Raw genomic sequence first — 24,445 nt, 5'->3', positions numbered from 1 at the left:
ACGAAGCGCTAGGGACTGACCGTAGCCCCCATTGCCCATTCCCCTGTGTCACTCAGGGGGAGAAGGTGAAAGAGGGTAGATGGGGGGAAGATGTTTTTGGTTGCTTTCCTTTGTTTCGCACTTCTCTGGCTTGTTAGTAATAGGCAGTAAATCTTACTATCTCCCTACTCTGACTCTCTTTTGCCTATGACAGTAACTGTTGAGTGATCTCCCTGTCCATATCTCAAACCTTGAGCCCTTTTCATTGTATTTTCTCTCCCTTCCCCTTTGAGGAGGGGGAGTGAGAGAGCGGCTGTGGTGGAGCTTGGCTGCCCACCCGAGTAAAACCACCACAATGACACATTCCAGGATGGAGAAAATTAACATACTGCTAGTCTTGTAATTAGCATCTGTAGCATAACTTACTGTGGTATCATGTTTTTGATGGCAGTGGTGATCTTTAGGATCAGACTGTGTTCTCTTTCTGTCTTTTTCTATTTCTTTTTGTTCTTGAGAAATGATTAAATGAGATTCTGAAGAATTGCAGTCTCTGAAAAGTAAAAAGAGAAAACGCTAGTTCTTCCAACATTGATATCTTTTCTTGATATTTAAGACATCCCATATATACACTGAAAAAACAAGTTGTCCTGGTTTCAGGTAGGACAGAGTTAATTTTCCTCCTAGTAGCTGGCAGGGTGCTATGTTTTGGATTAGAATGAGAAGAGCGCTGATAACACGCTGATGTTTTAATTGTTGTAGAGCAGTGCTTACACCAAGCCAAGGACTTTTCAGCTTCTCGCTCTGTCCTGCTAGCGAGCAGGCTAGGGATGCAGCAGGAGCTGGGAGGGGACAGACCCAGGACAGCTGACCCAAACTGGCCAAAGGGGTATTCCATACCATCTGACGTCATGCTGAACAATATATAGGGGTGGCTAGCCGGGGTGGAGGGGGGGCCGACTGCTCGGGGATAGGCTGGGCATCGGTCAACGGGTGGTGAGCAATTGCATTGTGCATCACTTGTTTTGTACACATTATTAATAATAATACTATTATTATTATTATTATTGTTATTATTTTTCCTGTCTTAATAAACTGTCTTTATCTCAACTCACAGGCTTCACTTTCCCGTTTCTCTCCCCCATCCCGGAGAGGGAGGGGAGAGGGTGAGCGAACGGCTGTGTGGTGTTTGGCTGCCAGCCGGGCTAAACCACAACACAAGTACAAGAAGCCTAACCCTCATAGAAATTTTAACAGCACAACCGTACTTAAAGGATTTGATCTAACATCCTTTTTTATGCCTTCAAACTGCATATTTTTAGGCTAAGCAAAATCTCTAACAAAAAAATAATACAAGAAAAAAACACAATTTCCTATGGATAGATAGCACATCACTACAAGTAGACCAATAAACACCAAAACGGTCTTTCAGGAAAAGGTTTCAATGAGTTAAGGCATATACTGCAACACAGATCGATCTGTGAATATGGAATCTCCTTACCCTCTTGCCTTACCCTCTCCAGGCAAAGCAAAAGCATAAAATAGATGTGAAAAAGACAAGTTCCTACTACTTAGGATATACGTTTTTCGTTTGTTTGTTTTTACCATTGCCAAAATTTATTTGGTAAGCATTCAGCTCCTCTTTGAATTAGAATTCAAATCATCTTAATGTCCTAGTGAACGTTATACAGCAAAGTTAACACAAAACAGCGGGTACGATCGCATAGACATTTTCAAATGCCAGGTTCCTTCAACAGCATACATACTTCAAACAGGATGGAAAATAAACATGAACATTTAATTGTTTCCTCTTATTTCCAGCACAGCTAGAACTTAAAATGCTGAAGGAGACTACTTGGAACTTGAAAACATTACAAAGACAGCTTATTTAGGTCCTAGAGGTCCTCTTTACTCCTAGACTGCATTCTGGCTGCAGTTCTGATCTTATTTCTTTCATTTTTATTGCTTATATTTTGTTATATATCAGGAAACATCAATGATATGTATTATGTAAATCTTATACTAGGCATTGCTAATAAAAAAAACAGCAAATTTGGCAGTTGCTTACTTTTTCTCATGAAGCAATTTCTTTGGTTTCTGCTTATATTCTTTAGTACCTGTAGAAAATATTATAGGAAGGAAAAAAATAATTAGCTAGCTTCAAAGGAAAGTTACCAGTGAAGGAATGTGGCTATGTTCAAGGCAGATCTTCAAAAGTGAAAACGTTACCATTGATTTCTTCTAATGTCTTCTTTAATTTGTCATTTTGCTGAATAAGGTCCTTAAGTCCATCAAGAATATTCTTGCAGAGTTCCTGAGCTCTCTCATTAGCTTCCAAAGCCAGTTCATGCTCCCCCAGTAACGACAGTGCCTTACAGAAGTGGTAGTGACCCTACACGGATACCGGTTTAAGTGTTCATTCACTCAAATAAGAAAACAGTTTACATTCAAAACAGTTGTAGTACAGCGGACAACATAAAGTTTTCACATACTTCAAAGTTATCTATTTCTTCTGTGAATAACCAAAGTTTTTAACCACTCAGCACACTGAAACAGCTAGATACCGCTCACAATGAATTATCTTTCCCCTAGCTTTGGAGAAGATCAAATTTGCTTTTTCCTCTAATTACAACTAATAATTTGCAATCCTTTACTCTTCTTTAGTCCAAGAACGTCAGGAAATACATTCTGGTCATTAATTAGGGTTTTTATTATTTTATGGACTATATATATTCTTTTTAAAGTACTGTGACAACAAAGTTATGCACAATGATGTAATATGATTTTTCATCTTTACACATGCAGAACATCATGTAAGCAAGTGTATCAAAATAACATTTTTAATATAAAAATACAAGCAAGCTATGTACATGTCTGAAGCTGAATTCCCAGATACTCCGCCCATTCTACTGTCATTAATGCTTAACTCAGATAATAACAATTCATACATACATGTGTTAAACCTGTAATTCAGACTGGGACCCTATGTTGGTTTACAGTACAAACAAAAAGACGATTTTGAATCATATATGATTGAAACTAACCTTTGGCCAATTAGGCTTCAAAATAGTGGCCCTTTTTCCATCAGCAAGGGCTCTCCTTAAAGAGAAGGAAGAACAAAAAAGATTATTATTTATACTTCAGAAATCTACAGACTAGGGCTGCATTGTACAAGGCACTATAAGAAAAATGTAAGATAAATAAAACAGTTCATTCGCTGTATAAAGGTATGGTCTGACAACACTTCTTAGCTGAAGCTTACCTGGTTAAAATGTTGCAGTCTCAACTATTTCACACATCAAGTATTTATTCCCTCCCTCTACCTCCTAGGTCTTCCAGCATTTCTGTATATGAAGCTACCCCTTATAAATGGGCTGTAACAAGATACTTATTTAAAGAGCAAAGACTTTATAAGAAGGCTGAATAACAAACCAAAATATGTTGAAAGAAATCATATTAGGGAGTTGTTACATAATCATCACAGCTACAGATCTGAGAGTACAAGTATTAACGACTAGCACAGTAACCTGCAAAACTGTCAACTGAAGCCAGAAGATCATGCCTGACTTTTTATACATAATGTATCATGGAACAAACAAAGTAATTTTGATCAGGTCAGAACAGAAGCGGTCTATTACTACTGCAGTAGGAGAGCACAGAGCAGCAGAGTGACCGCCTCCGCTGATACAAACTCTGCCCAAATGGGGCAGTTACTGAGTTGATATACCTTTGGCTTATATGATTTGCTTCTTCACAGAACTATGGCTATGTGTCAGATAAGCAGGATGCAGTAGATTATAACAGAGGGGTAACATGGATTACTTCAGATGAAGAAGCTCTAGACAGTATGTACTTTTACAAATAACTCACTCCTTTGATAATTGGGTCATACGGACTCAGGGAGGTCATGTTGCAGATATTTTCTAACTTGAGAGGCCCACAAAAAACAGTAAGGAGCTATTTTATTTCCACACAGGGAAAAAAACATGGGGAAAAAAAAAAGAAAAAAACCCTGTTTATCATGCCAGTATTTGTAAGTTGCCTAGTCAGTAACACTGGGTTTTTTTTTTGCAACTAATATAGCAAGGAAGCTTGTACAGAATAATCTAAAGGAGGAAAACATTCTGTGGTAATGAAAGCTGGATTCCAAAGAAAAGCCTGAAATAGCAAACAGAGATAGACACAGACTACATAAGAAGACCTAAGCAAGGCCATGAGCTGAAGATCCTGACCATATCCATAGCAAACAGGCAAGTGCTTCCACAAGAAATTGGACAGATAAATTAGCTGGAGTGAAGAGGCATAGTTGAGAATAACCAAGGTAAAAGATGATTGATACTGAGAAGTAGGGCTACTTTAGATGAAGCAGAAACAAAGCTAGTGGCTGTGAATGCTTCATGGAAAGCTACAGCAGGAATTAAAAAGGATGTCGCTGAAGTGAAATGCTGAAGTAGTAATTGAAAAGACCTGCAACACGTTGAAAATAATAAAGAAGCAGCTAACAAGTAGAATGGGAGAAGTTGGACCATATTCATATCACAAAGAAAACAAGCAAGGAAAAGAAACTTGAGTAAAAGACAGTGGCGTACAGAACATCAAGATACTAGGAGATGATGAAAGCCTGGTATAGCGCTATGAAAAGTTGCCCTTGAGCACTGTCTAAAAAAAAAAAAAAAAAAAACACCATCCTGACACGAGGCTAGAGACAAAGCCAAGCTGCAGTAAAAGGTTCATAAACATAAGCTGAGTGAAGGCTCATACACATGATTTTTAGCTTAACAAGTGGCTTAAGGAAAAATAACTCCCAGAAACACACTAATCTCTTCTTCAAAAGGTTTACTTCTTCAAAAAGTTTAATAAAATCACAATACTCACGGGTACTGAGGGTTTTTTCCCCCAGTTGTATAACCTCCCTCCCACCCCTTCAAATTTTAAATGCCATGACATACTGCCAGTAGACACAGCTAATATTACTCATTTCTCTTAATATCAGTTTCCTGAGGTAGTAACATCACACTTACTATAAATTTTAGTTTTTTAAATACTTCTTTCCTAAGTATACTGCCAAGCTGTAGTAAAGGAGATCACAAACATTACAGATTATAAACAAGGATTTACTCACTTGTACTGTCTTGTGAGAATTAAACAAAGAGCTCGGTTTCCATACAGAAGATGGTTTGCAGGACTGAAAAAAAAAGAATATACATATATATTAAAAAGTTAGTAATGCATATTTCTTCTGGAAATCTTAAGAAAAAAATAGTAAGTTCACACAGTAATTGTCTGCAAATGCTCTAACACAAACACTATAAACAATTATATACAAGCTTCCCTCAATAGTCCCACTGATTTACAAGTCATTAAGCTTATTAGTTTTAATTAGGTAGTAACTTATAAGATTTGGGTCCAACAATTTCCAACCAATTCAAATTGCTTTCTACCTTGACTGTCATGTACATCCCATTTTGTTTTGTTCTACAATTGCTAACTTCCAATTAAACCAAAAATTTCACGAACACTTCTGGATCTCTGGTTCTACAGCTGTTTCATAACCCTCTGTCTGACTGGGCAGACCAAGCAGCAGTTCTAAAGAACTAAAAACACTGCCCCTGAAGTACCTAGTGGAGAGCGAGAGGAGGGAACCTGTATATGTACTACAACAACCACTTGAAACGAAGCCAAAAAGGATGCAGCTGTATAGGGAAGGAGTATGTTGATGACGCCAATGAAAGTCAGCTCAGACTGGGAGAAGGCAAAAGAAAAGAGTGCATACAGCAGCTGAAAAATTCCCTAGCTCCAACACACCAAGACTGAGCTGGCCTTCACTTTCCAACAGGGTCGTAAGGACAAAGATCAATTTGTGATAACTGTTAAAACAGCTCTGCTCAACAACCCCTTGAATCTGTGTGATTTCCTGTACTCTTTCACTGAATTCTGCTCTTCCCTCGATCTCATCAACTACAGTGAACAAAGCCTTCTCAGCCTGCTCCATCATCTCAGACACAAACACTTGATTGAAGACAGCTTAACCAACTTTTCAGGGAATTTGAAATCAGTTTCAATTTGGGATTGAAATGTATCCTATTATGTGACATAAAAATCTGAAGCAAGACATCACAAAAGTCATAATCTTCTCAAATGCATGACTATAAAGCTACAGACTTCAAAATTAAAAAAAAAAAAATTAGATCAATTTTTTATGAAACGTGGGATTTCTGTGAGTTCCACCATATTCCACAGATACTGCAGCTTTTAAAAGCAGCATTTGCTTGACTACAACACAAGTAGCAATGACACCAAATTAATATGCTGTCAGTAGTTCACATTACATGTGAGCCATAGGAAGGGGACCAAAGCTCTATATGTACAGGAAACAAATTCTACTTTAAACTGACTCCTTGTCCCTTCACGAAAACCAGATAATTCTCCAAATCCCTTTAGCAAATGACTTTGGGAGAGAAATGAAACAAAATTTACAAAAGGAAATTAAGTCCATTGCATCTATATGCAAAGAGCAAATATTTTAAAAATATAATTTGTTCTTGTTCACTAGGTTCTGCAACACTTCTGAGACGGTAAATATTTGTAATGATTGGTCATGCTGTTCTGCTAGCTTGTTATTTCCTTTCAGATTTACTCTACTTACTATTAGCCATCTTAGATCAGCTTTACGTCTAACAGAACCTCTGGAGAAGAAAAAATACAACTAACCAAAAGAAATAAAACATAACAAAGAGTGCTACACAGCTTTTTTTTTTTTTTTTCCTCTTTGCCTTTCCCCCCTTCCCACCCCCTCTTTTTTTAATTAGGTATCATTTGGCCTCTAGAGTAGCTCATACAATCTAGTTAGCCAGTTCAGTTCTTACCAAAACTCTATGGCTTTAGTATACGACATTATAGCACAATCAAAATTTCCTTGGGAAAACTCCTCGTTTCCTTTCTGTTTCATAGATTCACTGTTCTGTGAAATCAATAAAAAAACAATTCAGAAACCACTTTAATTAAACTCAGTTGCAATGTGAAGTAAGGAAAAATCTGGCAAGAGTCAGCTATTTTTTATGCTTCCCAAAAAAACAAACTTTATATATTCACTATTACCTGAAAACTAATGCTTTTAATTTGTTGTAATGTACTAAGATTTCAAGCATACAAGTAAAAGTGTTGTGCAGACAAGAATACAATGTACCAATTACAAAGTAGGACTAACTCAAAAGCTCCCTTGGTCTCCATAATACAGTTATTATCAAAAGCAAGTGCATGTCAAACAGCAAATTAGACTGAGTATAGCACAGCTCAACCAGTTCAATACTTGGTGCTTTTCAACATAGTTCCTGATTTCAGCAAGGAAGACACGGGACGTTTGGGACAGGACATGGATGAACACTGTCCAATGTACAGTGGCAACATAAATGACTACTGTTCTGCTTATTAGGTCTGGATCCCTCAGGAAAGCTATTTTTGTCTAGACAATTACTCACTCAAGGTTTTGAAACCTGTATCTTTGATCATTTGGCCATTTTTATCATTTTCTAACCCTAAAAACAAAACCAAAAAAAAAAAAAACCAACAATTGATTATCACAAACGTTGACATATTCTCTTACCTTCCTACAGTTTTCACAGGTCACAGCTTTAAATTCTTCAACTAAATTACAATCTTCCCAGGCAACTTTTGTTATATAACGTTTGCCTGTAGACAAAATTCAGAAGAATGCAATAGACAAAGAAATAATCAAAGACAAGTAGAGTTTATCTTCTGTTAATAATTGTGCTCTATTTTATGTCTGAAAACAAAATTTGGCATACCAAATAAATAATAGAAACAAACTGTGTGACAGAAGTGTTCAAAACAAAGGAATCATTTATTAGCGGGTAAGCCAAAAAAACTTGTCACAGGCAGTTAAAACCTTTATGCATTTGCTTTTTTTCAAGCAATCAAGTGAAATATGGCTTTACTTTGAAGAATTTGCATTTTTAAGAGCTGTTAAGATTTCTATTTTAAAGAATGTGTGCTTTGGTACTAGACTATAAAAAGATTCTTCTCCTTGCATGCTAGTTCGATTCCAACCATTCAGTTATTTACTGCAATAGCTGAGTTACAATGTGCATATGCAAAACGTAAGAGCAGAATACAAGCCATTCAACAGACATCAAAAACAGTGGACTTGGGAACCTGTTGTCATTTCAGCAGAAGTTCTCCTGCTAGCGTGAATAGCCTACAGCAACTCCCACGAGCTACGTAGGCTTATTTTTGAAATATGACTGACTGACACCTCCATTAATATTTTGACAAAGCCCTCTGCCAAACATTTAACAATAAGACCCAATTCATATTTCAGACACGTTTCACCCCCTAAGTTAGAGGTTCATAGACTATGGGCACACACACTGTTTTTTGTCCTTGTTGTCCATTATGAATTTTCTCAACAACTGTTCAGCAAGAACATATGCACTGTGAATATGACCCATACAAAGAAACTCAAGAAAGAATTGACTGTTTAAATAAACAGAAAACAACACTATTTTTCCAGTCATTCCCATGCTGATGAAAAGCATACAAATATTCCTATTTCATAACTATAACACAGGTAGCTTTCCAACTGCTTGTTTCTTCAGAAGTGTTCATACTTACATTCTGCAAAGAAAATTTCAAGATAGATCCAACCAAAATCACCAAGTTTCTCCAACTTCTGCAGAATACCAACATCGCCTGTATATCTGACCCAATCAAGTGCATCCCCAACATCAAAGACACCCTAGTTCAATTGAAGAAAAGGGAAAAAATAAAAGAAAGTAAAAACAAAACAGTAACTCTAAGTCAATACAAAGCAAAGTCCTAAAGAAAAAACAACCCACCACACAAACCACTAATTGAGTTGCAATAGTGGAAATACTCCATGTAAATGTAACAAACAGTACTATTATAGCACTTAACATGATGCACTTGTTCCCAATTGGTTAGCTTTTCAAATAGGCAATAGCTCACAAATACAAATATCTAGGTAACCCAAACACAGCGTAATAAAACATCTGTCCTCATTCTGTGAATATGCATTTTCACTAGGAGACAGGAATCATTCAAATTATAAAATTTGATTTACAAATATTTTTGATGACTGCAACAAAATTGCTTTAGTGTGAAGTGACAAGCCTGATTTAAGAAATAACATTCACCAGGCTGTTAGATATGCAGGCAGGGCTAAGATTTAATTCCATAAATCATAACTTTCCTTCCACTCAAAGTAAGTTTAACTGTTTGAGCTACAGAACTTTATTTGAAGGAAAGGGATTGAGTGAAGAACGCCTGTTGCCTAGGATACTCTCATATTACTTGAATCTGCAGATTTTAAAAAATAATTTAAAAACCCACATGACTGAGAAAAATATCACTAAAAACGCAAAAAACTGGGTTATCCAGCAGCAACTTACAGTTGTACCTATTCTGCTTTTCCTATTGCTACTATCAGTTTTGATATGGTCTTCAAAATTAAACGTCTTTTTCACTTTTGCAGTTAAACCACAGAGCACAGCCGAAACTAGGAAGTGGGGACTAAAAATGATAAATTTAGGGAAACTAAGAATGTTCTCTTAACAAGGACAGTTCTATCAAACATTGAATTTGACAGTGAACACAGATCAGCAGGTTCCCTTGCCTCACCCTTAGCCAGCCATTCACAATCTTTCAGACTGAATCAGTACCACTATTTGAGAATCTCTTGGAAGATTCTCAACCTGTCTCCAACGAAGACCATTTTTAAAGGTTTGCATCATTGCAGCAATCAAGCACAGTCCCATTTGTAGCTCTGTAGCCCCATCTTACAGCACCGCCGTTGCTAGTATCAGGCCACAGGACTGCAATCTGTTGGGTTTACAACTTGTCCTACACCTTGTCTTGACCTACTCAGAGCTCTTGACTTAACTTGACTGAACTGTAACAGCAATTTCTCTTTTGACTAGGTAGCTGTAATTAATTTGTTTTGTTTTTATATGGTACAATAATAGTTTATAATATAGACAGTAGTAACAAGTAGTTACTTGTTACTGCTATGACTGACATAATGATGCAGCACTGAGAAATGGAAGCCAAATATGACAGAACAAAGGCCTTGAGAATTGCAGACACATAAAATAGTTTAGAGAAGTACAGGCATGGGATAGTAACAGATGGGTCAGAAGCTGACACTGAAGACTCAATGGTTATAAGCAACTGGCCAACGGTCATTATAAAAATCAAAAAAAATAAAAAAACTATGAAGCTGGACAAAATTGGGGTAAAAGCTTTTTAACATACATAAAACATAATATATAATAAAATCAGATATTACTTGAACCTGTACACCAATGAAAACAACAAGCAAGGTATAAGAGTGTTTTACCAAACAAAAAAAAACAAACCCAAGTGGATTCTAGACTTGGAAGAAGAATACAGCAACAGCACTCCTCACAGCAAAGAACACCTGATAGTGATGCCTATACCCGCTACCCCCACACAAGGAACAGACTGAAGCCACTGGCTTTAGGATCCCAAGGAGCAGTAAAAGCTAAGCATAACACCACAAAAAGGGTCAGAGACTAGGAAGTGTGTGTAATCCAGCTCCTAGTGAGTTTTTCCATTTAGAAATTTTTTTGTTTTGATTTCTTTCTTCATCTGTAATAACTCATTCTGGAAGATTTCAGTTACACTGTCAATAATTTTTCTCCATACATATAACATGTGTTTGCCTTTCGCCCATACCAAGATTTTTAGTATAACACACTAACACCAGCACAGAAAGAGAGGACAAGCAAAATGCACCAGAGATAGGACATATGAACTACCTCTGGAATTCTCACCCACTTTGATCACACGCAGACAGTATTTACTTCACAGCTCCTGTCACACAGATTTTGTTTTGTGGCTCAGTTGAAATAACTGGCAACCCCAGTCCTGCATGCCTATATAAGCCAAAAGCTACAGACTATTTATGTGTTTTAAAATTTTGTATATTTGTACACATTTTTTATATATATTTACACACAAAAAAGCATTCCAATTAAAAGCAATTCCAGAAACTTACATTTTCTATCCTGCTGCCAATTCTCAGTATGCCCCCAATAAAAGGTGGAACGTTCTAGGAGAGGGACAAAAAAAACAAGTAAAAAATAAGTTAAGGCCTGGTTCTATCTGCTCAGGTTCAACTCAATAACATTTTATGTTCTGCTTGAAAGCAGTACCATTTGGACAGTGGCTCTGGTCCATTTCAAAGTTTCAGGAAATATTTGTGTATTCAGTAGCCAATTCCGTACCATTTTTGTTGAAAAATAAATAAATGCTGAAGTGGAAATAGAGAATGCATGGATGCTATGACACCTGCTTAGGAAAGTCAGCTGCTTTAGCCACCTCTGCAGTTATTTAAATACCAAAGATCCAGCTGATACAACCAATGAAAAAACATCCAAAACAACAGTACTTCCCCTCCTGAGATCTTCTGCTCCTCCAAATACATTTTGCTCTTACTATCTTTTACATGGACAAGGAGATAAAGGCTGAGGAAGTAAGAGGAGGGAAGCATGGGTAAACAGGGAAATGGGAATACACACAGACCCTCTCAGATATACAGATCGTATGGGAGACTACCACAGAAAGAAAAAGCAAAAAGAACCCATCACATGAAACAATGCAGAGTAACTGCAGAGACATCCTGAAGTACAAGAAGGTGAAAATAGAGCACTTGGACAGCCTGAAGGAGAAAGCAGCAGAAGGAGAATAAGGAAGTATGAATCCACAACACCAATACATGAATGCCTTATCATAGAAAGTCATATAACAGAAAAACATAGCTTGGTGTTGAACACAGAATTTCATTAAATCAATTAAAAAAAAACACTTAAATTTAAAAAACAACAACTTTATCTTCCCCTCAGCTGCTGAAAAACATGTTATACCACTCTCTTCTTTGCACAGTCACTGTTTTAAGTCAACAACAATATCAAATTTTAAATATCATTTGTTGAACATGGAAAAAATAACAGAGAAAAAAATCTGCTTAAGTTATTAATCAGGGAGAGGTGCTGTTTTTCTCACTGATATGACTCTCTTAACCAGGGTCGCAGTCAACCACATTATGGACTCTGCAAAACTTAAGGATTATCTGAACTATAATAAAGCCTGTGATGTGAAACTAACTTTCTAGAAAGCTGTAACTATCAGACAATTCATTCACTCCAGTAAAAGGATATGTCTTATTTAAGATACAATCCCAAGCTGCCTAAGATAAAGAACTAATTAACCTATTATATTTGAAAATAAACACAAACTTAAAACATAATACTTACAACAACTTTTTTAATCAAATCAACAAGGTCTTCCAAAACCTCTAGATCACAGAGTCTCTTCCAATTCCGGTCTAAAATCTGTGAACTGCTTCAAAACAAAACAAGTTGTTATTCAGAAAACTATCACCGTGTAACATGGTCTTACATACTAACAGTTATAGTGATTAGACATAAGCTAGAGCATGGTTACAGAATCTTCAGAGGAAAAAAAAAGGGGGATGGAAAGATTTTGGTACTTTTTAAATACAGGGCATCCATTTAAATGCTCAAATACGTTCTGAGATTCCAAACTTCAGAAACACATTTTTAATATTTTCAACCGTATGTTCGAGAACTATGCCTTCTGACCTTAACTAATTTAGGTTATTGTAAAAATATACCTGCAGACTGTTTTACCATTAGTGAGAGCATATGCTGATCTTTCAGAGATAACAAAAATAAATGCAAAAGCTGATGAATCACTGAGAACATGACTACTTACCTCCAATCAGCTACCAAAGAATTACTTTCACTTTTGAAGAGAAGAGGCCAAAAGATGCGTATTTTAATAACGTTGCAATATTCTCTTAATATGTCAACCGGCTGACTGCACCACACTTCACAGGGATCAACATCTTTAAGAAAATAGTTAGGAACTGGACTATACAATTCAGGCGTTACAAGTAATCAAAGTCCAACTAAACATTCATAATCACCAGCTATTTCCACAATGCATTCCTATGCACTATTTAACCTGAATGAGATAACTTGAAAACTCTCAGCATACCTTGCAACTTGAGGTTTTGTTTGTTTGTAATAAATTGAAGGAGGAGAAGGAATTTATATGGAAGTAAGAATAGAGACCTGCTGGCAGGCTTCCTATTCCTTGCCCAAGGAATGACTTGTGTCCTGAATTTTATTAACATTAATAAACATAACTGAATAAAAGTCTGCTTCTAATAACAAGCCTAACAAGGGCTGTGAGATGCTCAACAGCTAAAAGCAATGCTATTTTCAAAGTAAAATGTGAGCCTCTTCTAGCTGTACCTGTTTAATTATTTTCTATAATAGATTCAGAGAAGTGTGGCATGTAGCAACATGGCACCAAAAAAAAAAAAATCAATCAACTTTCTTTATTCTCTAGAAGCCAGTGATGCATGGCTCTTTCAAAAATATAATCCATTTCCCTTGGAGGCTGTCTGTAAAAGGTGAAGTTCCTTATTAGACTATTGAGGTGGCATCAAGTACTTTCAGAGGAGTATTATCTGAGCATTTGAGTATATGCAAAAACTCATCTTACAGAGGTGGTGGCTACACCTGAGTTTTCTACATATTACAGGTTATCATTTCTATAGTGTATACAGCCTTTAATAACTTAGCCTGTTAAAAAGCCATCTGCTCTTCTGCAACTATCAAAAAATTAGAGACTGTAGGCAAAGAGCTTTGTAGTTATAAAGACCAATTTGAATGTGTCTTTAGACCTATACAGCTAAAATGTTGCTACAATTAAAACACAGGTAACAAACATAAACCTTAAATCTCCATCCTCATAACATTAACTGCCTGAACACATCAGTGTTATTGACTATTCACACCGTTCTCACAAATGCATAGTAGGAGTATTCTGCATGTTACATTAGCACAAAAAAAAAATTCTTCCAGTGGAAAAAAAGCGAACTAATAATTGAACGATTCAAGCACAGCACCGACAGCGCTTTAGAAAGTTATGCAATATTGGTTTAGTTTACATACCTGTTTTAGGTTTATGTGGAGAACGTTGTACAAATACTCCATGACCCTACAGATAAACATATTATTTCTTAACAATGCTTATCTTGCAAATATGTTACACCAACTATAAATGATTACTTAACAGTTTCTAAAAATTAAACCAATATAAAATCTTTACATCAGAAGAAGGGAGGATTAGAAGTGATTTTTAAATAGTCACCAATTCCTTTTCTCAAGAAAAAAAAAAATTGCATGTACTTTCGCTTTCAGATCAGACACTGGGGACCAGTAAAAAAAGATGGTCCTCATAAACAAGCAGCGTGATCAAAAAGGAAACAAATCTATGAAGCGAAGCATTTGGTAACGAGGAGTCTACTTTCACATTGTATGTGCTTCAAGGGGATTTAATTTGCACCGGTTGAAGTCTAGTCCCATAGACAAAGCATCCATTTGTGGTTGATACATGTTACCTATACTCCTAAAAGCATCTTACAGATCAGCTTCACCTCCAGTGAACCTCACACTAGAAGGTTCCAATGAAGATGTAACATGGAAGATGTGGACACCTGGGATTATTTGCTTCAAAAGTGTTCTGATCCAAACTTAAATATTACTGCAGACACATCAACTAAATTCATTACTAATGAACTAAAGTTTAATTAGCTATTATTAATTGTAATTATTTCATAGTTAACTAAAATACTAACTCAGACAACGTGGACCTAGTCAGGAGAATGATTTCCATGTCCCTACTTATTCTGAGTAGGAGCTTTTTATGAAATTTTAATAATGCTCATTATCCTCTCACTATTCTCTGTGTCCAATCTGAGATGGCTGAATTCTCCCTGCTCCCATCTCACCCCCCCCCCAATCCTATTTCACCAAGAATAAAATACTACTAGTGTTCACCGTTCTCCCTCATTTCTGGAATTCTGCCAACTGTTTTCTGGGGGAAAAACAAGGAAACTTAAGGTCTGCAATATTTTGCACTATCAAATGACAAACCCCTTTGTATCAAATCTTTGTAATCCACATTTATCATAGCCAAAAAGCAAACAGCAAAAAAATATTTTTACTAGAGTTACCTAACACAATAGTTTGGTTGCATGCCTATAAAATAAATGTCTATCTACATATCCATGACCTAAAAAGCATACTCACAGATTAATAGTTCTGAATGGAAGCAAAGCTTTTTAATGGTTTAAACAATGTATTAAATCACCTTACGACATTATTCTTCTAAAAAATAATCATTCAAAATCAAGTAATAGACAGCAAAATAATATTCAAGAATACCTAGGGAAACGCTTCATGGTAGCATACTGTAATTACAATACTTTAATGGGTTTAAAACATAGTGCTGCATACAAGCCTCTCAAGCTGAAGAAGAAATTACACTGCTCTGTTTTACAGATCTCTAAAAGTCTATTATTTTAACATGCATTGTGTGTGTCATTTGATGCATACTCTATGCATTGCGTTTACGTACAGCTGTGTTATCATTTCAAAGAAACACACAGCTATCCCTGAATGTGACTGGAGAAATGTACAGAAACAAACTAAATACCAAATGTGTCTTTCATAGTCCTTTATTCTTTCAGTGGCAGATTTCACAGAAATACTGGCATGCTGTGCAATGATGACTTAATAACTTGACCTAAGGCGATGATAATCACATGATCTTGCCCAAAGCAGTACTCCTAAACAGCTATACACGTAAACCAAGGCTTACCCTTAAAATAAGTTACTACAATGTGAACAAATTCAACAGACCACAACACTAACAGAGAGGAAAAACATTAACTAGTATTTCAAAATCAGTTCAACTTGAAAGACGACTAAGAAAGTCTCATTCACTCCACAGCGTGGCTTTTGCTACGATATTAAAAAAAAAAAAGAAACCACACCCCTCACTCACCCCCATCCCCAACACCCATACTTGACATATCAAGCTGAAGGTAGTATTCCCACTAAAGCAGATTTCAAAACCATGATTTTTAGCACTTGCACAGACAGATTCAAGGGTTTTCTTTCCACAGCACAACACCCACACCACTTTAAAAGATAACATGTCTAGTATCCTATGCTAACACCACTGTTTAAATATTTTATTCTGTCCATAGCACAAAAAAAGTCTTTATTGATATAAACAATTTCCAGTGAGACTCACTACTCTGCTGGTAGCAGTCCCTAGTACAGATACAGCTTTACATATTATAAGTTATTCGACCTGTACTTTTTATTTCTGCCTAGAATAAAGTATTGTGTGCCAGCTAGCTTGTATTTGGCAGCAGCAATATTTAGGATAAATAACCCATAACTGAATTCTCCAAGCAGCAGAAAGATTAACTGCCACAGTGTTCATCCTCTAAGATTCTTTGAGCATAGCAAGAATTGGAAAATAAGAGTCAAGGAATGCATTCTTGGAAATATTCAAGCAGGAGAATGCTACAGTTTACGCAATAAAAGCAACAACTAAATAAGCAGAGGTCCTACGGGGCTCAAATGACTAGGGAAAAAAAAAAACACAGAAAAGATGAAAAATACAAAGAATGGGTGAATGCTACGCAGTTAGTTTGCTGTCTTGAACTTACACGTACTGTTAGGAATAATTGCCCTGTGATTAAAGGAAGTGACACTGTAAGGTATGTCATCCCATATGCGGCCTGGATACACAGCCAATAGCTTGGTAAAGTTCTGTCGATGCGACCTACGCACCACTGTCTGGCTTTACATGATTGTATACACATCTGATAAAAGTTGCCTGACAGAGATATGCAGTCTCTGTGCCCTAACCAGATTTAGGGCTTTTGCAAGAGAGCAGCATACGGTGGTGTAAAATACCAGTTTGAACTCATCAAATTACGGATCAGACCTGGGATTAAATCCCACTGGAGCATCCCGCATGTTTTCCATCCAGTCCCAACCCTACTCACCAATTCACAGCACGATTTGTCACCAGCATAAAAAGCCAAGGCTGCAAACTCGGATTCGGATATCGGTTCACCCATGGCGCATGACCCTGAAAGAAAAGGAGTCAGAGAAACACAGATTGGGGGGAGCCAGGAGGCAAACCACCCGCGTTTTAGGGGATTTAAGATGATCACGTCACCTTAGACACCCCAATTTTCCTGGAAGACACGCGTGATTTCTACATGACGTGTATTTCACGGCGTTTAAGCAGAAAACCGGTTAAAGAGCCTCACCCCAGCAGCCCCCCGAGCTGCCTCAGCCGCGCCCAGCCCGGGGACCCAAGCACGGGTTGACCGTGCGGCCGTAGGGTTGACCGTGCCGCTTATGGGTTGACCGTGCGGCCGGCGGAGCTCCCGTCCCCGTCCCTCCCCGCGGAGCCCGGAACCGACGTGTCGCAGCCCGGGCACGGCCCCGCAGCGCCGGTCACCCTCCTCGGGACGGCCCAGGCCGGGCTGCGGGGAAGGAAGGGCGCTGAGGAGCCCGGCGGGGTGCGGGGAAGGGGGAGAAGGGGAGCGCCCGCCGCCGCCGCCACCAACCCAGCGCCCGCCGCTCACCGGCCCCTCCGAAACCGCTCCTCTGTTCCGGGACCCTCCCTGGCTCTGCCCGGCCCCCGCCTGGGCGCATGCGTTCGCCCGCAGCCTGCCCCGGCTGCTCTGAGGGCGCATGTGCGGGGGGTGCTGCACGTCTTCCTCCTCGTCCTCCTCCTTCTCCTCCTTCTTCTCCTGCCTCCCGTACCGCCCCCCAAGCGGAGAGCCCGCGATGGTGGAGAACTCCCCGGCCCCCTTGCCAGAACGGGCGATATACGGCTTTGCTCTGTTTCTGGGATCCTGGTTCGGCTTTAGTGAGTATACCGGAGCGGCACTGTGCTTGCGGGGCAAATGTCGTCCTTCAGGGGAGCCCCCGGGGGGCTGGAGTGGTGCTGAGCTGCTGCTGGAGGGGCAAGGCGGTACTCCTTCCGTGAGTTGTTACAATGCCTTCTGTGACAATGTCAAGTTTTGTCTGTCCCTCGTAGTACTGTGGGGCTTGGAAGGTATCACGGAGTCAAATTATTATGTTAAAAACCCTCTGTATTCTAATTTTAGCAGCTTTTTTACTTGAGCTACTTATGTTCTCACTAATCACTGTAGTGAAACCTTCCCCACCCAAATATTGGAAAAAAAAACAAAAAAAAAACTGGGTCAATCATTTCACTGCTGATGTGACAGGTGCTTTAGCATTCACTGGGTGTATCTTACATGCCCATACAGGGCTAAAGCTTGAGATCGTGAGACACTTTCAATGCAAGAAATGCTTCTGCAAATGTACTGTAATTAAATAGTAGAACAGGATCCTGCTATGAATTTTTCTCATCTTAAGGAGGTAAGTAGAAGGGAAAAGACGTTGGCTTCCATTCATCCCAAAGGAAGCCACCACAGTTCCACAGCTTGTGTCACTGCTTGGCTACCAACCTATTCCCATCAATTTTTGCTAAGCCTTACTCTGGATTTATTGATAGGGATTAAAATTTCTCAGTGTTGTTTTTGTTGATGTGTAAATGGTTATTAGCTTACCATGAGTCGGGAATTGTTTCCAGTATTTTTTTCTGGACTGTTCTTCCACACAAGCACTGCAATTCTACCAGCTTTTTATTTTTTTCAGTCAAATGACCCCCTGCATGATCATTTTCTGCTTTAATATTGTCTCCATACAGTCTCATTTGGTATCCTTTTACTGAGCTTTTCTTGTGCTGCAGTTCTAAGCAAGTGCAAGAAATTCTTGTCTGTCTATATAGGAAATCAGAAACTAGATGTTAAAGCAAATATAAAAGTGATATCATATAAGCAGCTGCAAAATGGTTCCTCCATATTGGGCAGGCTATGTGTGAGATGCATGTTCTACAATGTCTTGGTACAGCTATTTTGATTTCAATTTCGTAAAAGCAAAATACTGTCTTGGTACATCCCAGTGTGAAAGTATTGATCTAGATCTTAAGAAGGAGGTCTAAAATGGTATCAGTTGGACTGTTACGGCTTTTTAATTCTTTTGTGCAGTACTGTATCTTATCTGGGCATATGTTCCTGAGACTTGGCTCTTCTCACTGGGACTAACGTACTGGCCTCAAAAGTAAGTTCAACTTTAAGCTCTTAATTTCAACCTCAGGCTCTTACATTTGGATGTGTGTAATTATTTTCAGACAGGAAACAGTGAAACTATTTTTTAAATAGTGGTCTTAAATTTAATCCATTTTTTCCTGATGATAAAAGACTGTAATCTTAGTGAAGCATTATTTCATGTGGATAAGTAGTTATGTTGAAAATTGTAATGAAACAGATAGTATTTCAATGTTTTATGATAAATTTGAAATTTTGTTTTCAGGGGGTTTGCCAATGAAAATACAGTAGACTTTAAATTAAAAAAAATCCTCTAAATGAATCTACTTGACAGTTTATACCCTCACTAGTTACAGTGATTCTGCAGTCAGTTCTCTTTGGAGAAACCAGGGTCCCTACTCAGTGGTAGTGCTTCTTTTCATGTTTCCAAGTTTGTGCTAGATGCAATAACAATCACTGCATTAAAACTGTTATATTGTTAGATGTTTGTTATTGCAAAATATAAATTTTAAAATCTGTTTCCTCAGGTACTGGGCAGTTGCTTTGCCAGCATACTTACTAGTTTCTGTAGGAATTGGTTATATGTTACTTTTTGGTATTAACATGATGAGTACCGCTCCACTTAATTCCACGCATACCGTTACAGGTAATTTTATTGGTGTGGGTTTTTTTTTGTTTGGTTGGTTTTGGTTTGTTTTCAAGATTTTGATACTTAGCTGATAATTTCTCTCTCTATATATATGTGTAGAATCATAGAATCATTCAGGTTGGAAAAGACCTCTAAGATCATCTAGTCCAACCTTTAACCTAGTACTAAAGTCCACCACTAAACCACGCTACTAAGTTCTACATCTACATGTTTTTTGAAGACCTCCAGGGATGGTGGCTCAGCCACATCCCTGGGCAGCCTATTCCAATGCCATACAACCCTTTCAGTAAAGAATTTTCTCCTAATATCCAACTTAAACCTCCCCTGGTGCAACTTGAGGTTATTTCCCCTCGTCTTATCACTTGGTGCTTGGGAGAAGAGTCCAATCCCCATCTTGGTGTAGCATCCCTTAAGGTAATTGTACAGCATGATAAGGTCTCCCCTGAGCCTCCTTTTCTCAAGGCTAAACAAACCCAGCTCCTTCAGGCACTCCTCATAAGACTTGCTCTCAAGGCCCTTCACCAGCTTCGTCACCCTTCTTTGGACACACTTGAGCACGTTAATGTCTTTCTTGTAGTGAGGGGCCCCAAACTGAACACAGTATTCAAGGGGTGGCCTCACCAGAGCCAAGTACAGAAGGATAATCACTTCCCTAGTGCTGCTGGCCACACTATTTCTGATACAGGCCAGGATGCTGTTGGCCTTCTTGGCTACCTGAGCACACTGCTGGCTCATGTTCAGCTGGCTATCGACCAACACCCCCAGGTCCCTTTTCACTGGGCAGCTTTCCCCCAGTCTGTAGCATTGCATGGGGTTGTTGCACCTCAAGTGGAGGATACAGCATTTGGCCTTGATGAACTTCATACAGTTGGCCTCAGCCCACTGATCCAGCCTATCCAGATCCCTCTTCAGAACCGTCCTACCCCTGAGCAGATCAACACTCGTGCCTAACTTGGTATCATCTGCAAACTTACTGAGGGTGCACTCCATCCCCTCGACCAGATCACTGGTAAAGATACTGAAGAGAAGTGTCCCCAGTACTGAGCCCCGGGGAACACCACTAGTGACTGGCCTCTAGCTGGATTTAACTCCATTCACCACGAATCTTTGGGCCTGGGCACCCAGCCAGTTTTTAACCCAAGGAAGAGTACACCCATTCAAGCCTTGAGCATCCAGCTTCTTCAGGAGAATGCTGTGGGAAATTTTACTGAAGTCTAGGTAGACCACATCCACAGCCTTTCCCTCATCCACTGAGCACATCACTTTGTCAGAGAAGGAGATCAGGTTCGTCAAGCAGGACCTGTCTTTGATAAACCCATGCTGACTGGGCCTGATCACCTGGTTGTCCTGTAAATGCTGCGTGATGGCACTCGAGATAATCTGCTCCATGAAATTCCCTGGCACCAAGTCAGACTGACAGGCCTATAGTTTCCCGAATCCTCCTTCCAGCCCTTCTTGTCGATGAGCGTCACGTTTGCTGGCCGCCAGTCGACTGGGACCTTCCCTGGTAGCCAGGACTGCTGATAAATGATGGAAAGCGGCTTGGCCAGTTCTTCTGCCAGTTCTCTCAGCACCCTCGGGTGGATCCCATCCAGCTCCATAGACTTGTGTGTGTCTAAGTGATTTAGCAGGTGGCTAACCATTTCCTTGTGGATTATGAGGGCTTCACTCTGCTCCCTGTCCCTATTTACCAGCTCAGAGGGCTAGGTGCCTGGAGAACTTGCTGCTGAAGACTGAAGCAAAGAAGGCATTAAGTACTTCAGTCTTTTCTTCATCTCTTGTCACTATGTTTCCCCCCACCTCCAAAAAATGATGACGATTCTCCTTAGTCCTCCTTGTTTATATTTATAAAAATATTTTGTATTGTGTTTAACAGCAGTAGTCAGATTGAGCTCAAGTTGGCCTTTTGACCCTTCTAATTTTCTCTCTGCACAGCCTCATGACATCTTTGTAGCCCTTTTGAGTGGCCTGCCCCTTGTTCCAAAGCTCATAAACCCTCTTTTTCATCCTGAGCTCTGGTCACAGCTCACTGTTCAGCCAGGCTGGTCTTCTTCCATGCCAGCTGATCTTTCAGCACGTGGCCTGCTTCTGTGCTAAGAGAGAAAAACTCTTTGCTATCTGATGCAGTGGTTTCCAACTAGTAAAGCATACTCTGTTAGTAAAACAGACAACGTTAGAGGAACAGGGCTTGGGCCTATAGAGCTTGACCAGGCATGTGCTTCTCATGCCACCCTTTCACTTGGTGCCAACCCAAGAGACTGCACGGTTGTATGGCAGGTGAGATGGGGGACCTACTCAGTTTGAAAAGCAGCTACTCTTGTCTTTTTTTTTCTTTTTTTTGCAGAGGGAACTGTTCAGAATGCACCTGTAAACAAGTTTATGCTGTTGTAAGAATGGGTGCTGCATGGTGATAGGAACAAGAAGCCAAGTTAAAGGGAGGGTGAACAGCATTTCCCAGCAGGAATCCTAATATTAAGTGTCCACAGTACAGACGGAGCTATTCACTGTAGGGCTTTTTCATTCTGTTTATCTTCAGGTGGTTTTGGTTTAATGTCATACAGCATTTTAAACCAAGCAAAGTTCTAGACAAACATTCCAGCAGAAGGGCAGGATTGATTTCTTCAGGGCCTCTTTATTATGTTTATTTATATATATGTATATATATATATATATGCACATATATGTTGATATAAAGTGTTTCTGATTCACCATCTTGTTATACCTCAGCACTCAGTAGCTAATTTTATACAGTGTTGCATTTTGTAACATTTCTTCAAATAAAATGTCTTTAATATATGGAATGTCTTAACTATTTCCTGTAGATAACTATGCAAAAAAGCAGCAACAGAAGAAATTTCAAGAAGAAGCAATTCCAGCACTGAGAGATATTCCCATCAGTGAAGTAAACAGAATGTTTTTTCTTCCTGAAAAAGGAATCTGCAATAGCAGATAGTTCTTATTAAGACTTGTTTGAATTAGCTGATTAGTTGAAGCATTATGTAAGTAAAATCAAAACCTTCCCACGGTAAAAGAAACTTCTTTCTGATTTTATAACAGAGCTTTTTGTTCTGAGTTTCTAACTAAATTATGTAAAATCATTTCATTGAGATGGTTTGGTTTTATTATTATGCATGCAGCTTAATAACTTGCATTGATATGAAAATTATGCCACATTAATTTATCTAACTGTTCTTTTGATTTTAAAATAGCATTCTATTACTTGTAGGTTGCTACTTGTAATTTCCCTCTGAGTAAAAGATAATATTTGGACCTAGCTTAATTTTGTTTCTCACTGAGTCTGGGGAGAGCAAATGTGTTTTATTTATCAAATGCTTAAAGCTTTTTTATATAAGTTAAATTGAAGTGTTTACATTGTAAATGTACGGTTTTCATATGTAAATATTAGTAAAATGTAGTTAATTTTTACTTCCTTAAAGTTAGCAACTTTTCTGTGATTCTATATTTGTTCTGCGTCAAGGTATATAGTGGTTGATTTTTCTTTACACAGTTCTTCACTCAACAAACTTTTTTTTTTTTCTCCCCCAAATTGCTGGACTTATTAACCATATAACCACAGAACGGCTTGGGTTGGAAGGGACCTTGAATATCATCCAGTTCCAACCTCCCTGGCATAGGCAGGGATTCCACCCACTATATCAGGTTGCCCAGGGACTCATCCAACCTGGTCTTGAACACCTCCAGGGATGGGGCATCCACAACCTCTCTGGGCAACCTGGTCTAGTGCCTCACCACCGTCTGAGTGAAGAATTTCCTCCCAACCTATAATCGGAATCTCCCCTCTTTTGGTTTAAAACCATTCCCCCTTGTCCTGTCATTATCTAACTGAGCAAAAAGTTGCTCTCCATCTTTTTCATAAGTCCCCTGTAAGTATTGAGGGGCTGCAATGGGGTCATCCCAGAGCCTTCTGTTCTCCAGGCTGAACAGCCACAGCTCTCTCAGCCTTTCTTCAAAGGAGAGGTGCTCCAGCCCTCTGAGCAACTTCGTGGTCCTCCTCTGTCCCCACTCAAACAGCCCCACATCCTTCTTGTGCTGGGGGCCCCAGACCTGGACGCAGCACTCCAAGTGAGGTCTCACAAGGGCAGAGCAGAGGGGGACAATTCCCTCCTTCCGCCTGCTGGCCACCCCTCTGTTGATGCAGCCCAGGATGCAGCTGGCCTTCTGGGCTGCAAGCACACACTGCTGGCTCATGTTGAGCTTTTCATCCACCGGAACCCCCAAGTCCTGCTCTGCGGGGCTGCTCTCAGTGAGTTCCTCTCCCAGTCTGTACTCATGTCTGGGATTGCCCCAACCCAGGTGCAGTACCTTGCACTTGGACTTGTTGAACCTCATTAGATTCACGCTGGTCCACTTCTCCAGCCTGTCCAGGTCCCTTCGGATGGCATCCCTTCCTCAATTAATTAAAATACCAAGATTACCAGAAATAAAGGAGCTATGTTGTAAAAATTTTCTGAAACAACTGTTGAGATTGCATTTATTAAGCTTTCTTTAAAACACTGAAAACTAGGTTGAAGGAACCTCCAGGTCCACCTTGTTGTAGTCTGGATTATAACACAAAGCACAGTAATTTATGGCAATAGTTCAAATATTTCTTAAAAAGTAAATGTTCTTTCATGTATGCTACATTTTAAGTGTATTGTTGTTTGGGCATATTTTATGAGTATTTGTATCTAATCTTCATGACTGTAAATTAGTAAAATGTTTTTTGCTTGAAA

General features: G+C 39.0%; 2 protein-coding genes across 9 annotated transcripts in view; one reads left to right on the top strand and one right to left on the bottom strand.

Moving 5' to 3' along the window:
* TTC3 (tetratricopeptide repeat domain 3) overlaps positions 1-17,652 on the bottom strand; it is a 65,293-nt gene extending 47,641 nt beyond the window's left edge. For 2 of the 8 annotated variants that reach the window (XM_035545982.2, XM_035545983.2), the window contains exons 1-14: positions 17,528-17,652; positions 16,937-17,022; positions 14,022-14,067; positions 12,772-12,904; positions 12,291-12,378; positions 11,033-11,086; positions 8,608-8,731; positions 7,580-7,665; positions 6,843-6,937; positions 5,099-5,161; positions 3,021-3,075; positions 2,206-2,368; positions 2,045-2,093; positions 406-529 (exon numbers count right to left, since the gene is read on the bottom strand). In XM_035545982.2, the coding sequence (XP_035401875.1) occupies positions 406-529; positions 2,045-2,093; positions 2,206-2,368; positions 3,021-3,075; positions 5,099-5,161; positions 6,843-6,937; positions 7,580-7,665; positions 8,608-8,731; positions 11,033-11,086; positions 12,291-12,378; positions 12,772-12,904; positions 14,022-14,067; positions 16,937-17,022; positions 17,528-17,597 (1,236 nt within the window). In that variant the 5' untranslated portion in view covers positions 17,598-17,652. Of the gene's footprint in view, positions 1-405; positions 530-2,044; positions 2,094-2,205; positions 2,369-3,020; positions 3,076-5,098; positions 5,162-6,842; positions 6,938-7,579; positions 7,666-8,607; positions 8,732-11,032; positions 11,087-12,290; positions 12,379-12,771; positions 12,905-14,021; positions 14,068-16,936; positions 17,023-17,112; positions 17,317-17,509 lie in introns of those variants that run through there. The other 6 variants (XM_035545989.2, XM_035545980.2, XM_035545984.2 and 3 more) reach the window with 5 other exon arrangements.
* PIGP (phosphatidylinositol glycan anchor biosynthesis class P) lies at positions 17,637-24,445 on the top strand. Its single transcript, XM_035545990.2, has 4 exons — positions 17,637-17,814; positions 19,004-19,076; positions 19,591-19,709; positions 22,535-24,445. Exons 1-4 carry the CDS (start codon positions 17,637-17,639, stop codon positions 22,663-22,665), a joined length of 501 nt encoding a protein of 166 aa, XP_035401883.1. The 3' UTR covers positions 22,666-24,445.

Source organism: Cygnus atratus, chromosome 1 (genome assembly GCF_013377495.2).
Source record: "Cygnus atratus isolate AKBS03 ecotype Queensland, Australia chromosome 1, CAtr_DNAZoo_HiC_assembly, whole genome shotgun sequence".
Classification (NCBI taxonomy): Eukaryota; Metazoa; Chordata; class Aves; order Anseriformes; family Anatidae; genus Cygnus; species Cygnus atratus.
Note: the sequence above shows the minus strand (reverse complement) of the source record. Positions and strands in the feature narration are given on the sequence as shown.

Excerpts from the sequence above, each read along its gene's own strand:
- PIGP (XM_035545990.2), top strand. The coding sequence starts at position 17,637 with ATGTGCGGGGGGTGCTGCACGTCTTCCTCCTCGTCCTCCTCCTTCTCC. Across the intron at positions 17,815-19,003 it reads GGGATCCTGGTTCGGCTTTA|TACTGTATCTTATCTGGGCA; the intron begins GTGAGTATACCG and ends TCTTTTGTGCAG. Across the intron at positions 19,077-19,590 it reads CTAACGTACTGGCCTCAAAA|GTACTGGGCAGTTGCTTTGC; the intron begins GTAAGTTCAACT and ends CTGTTTCCTCAG.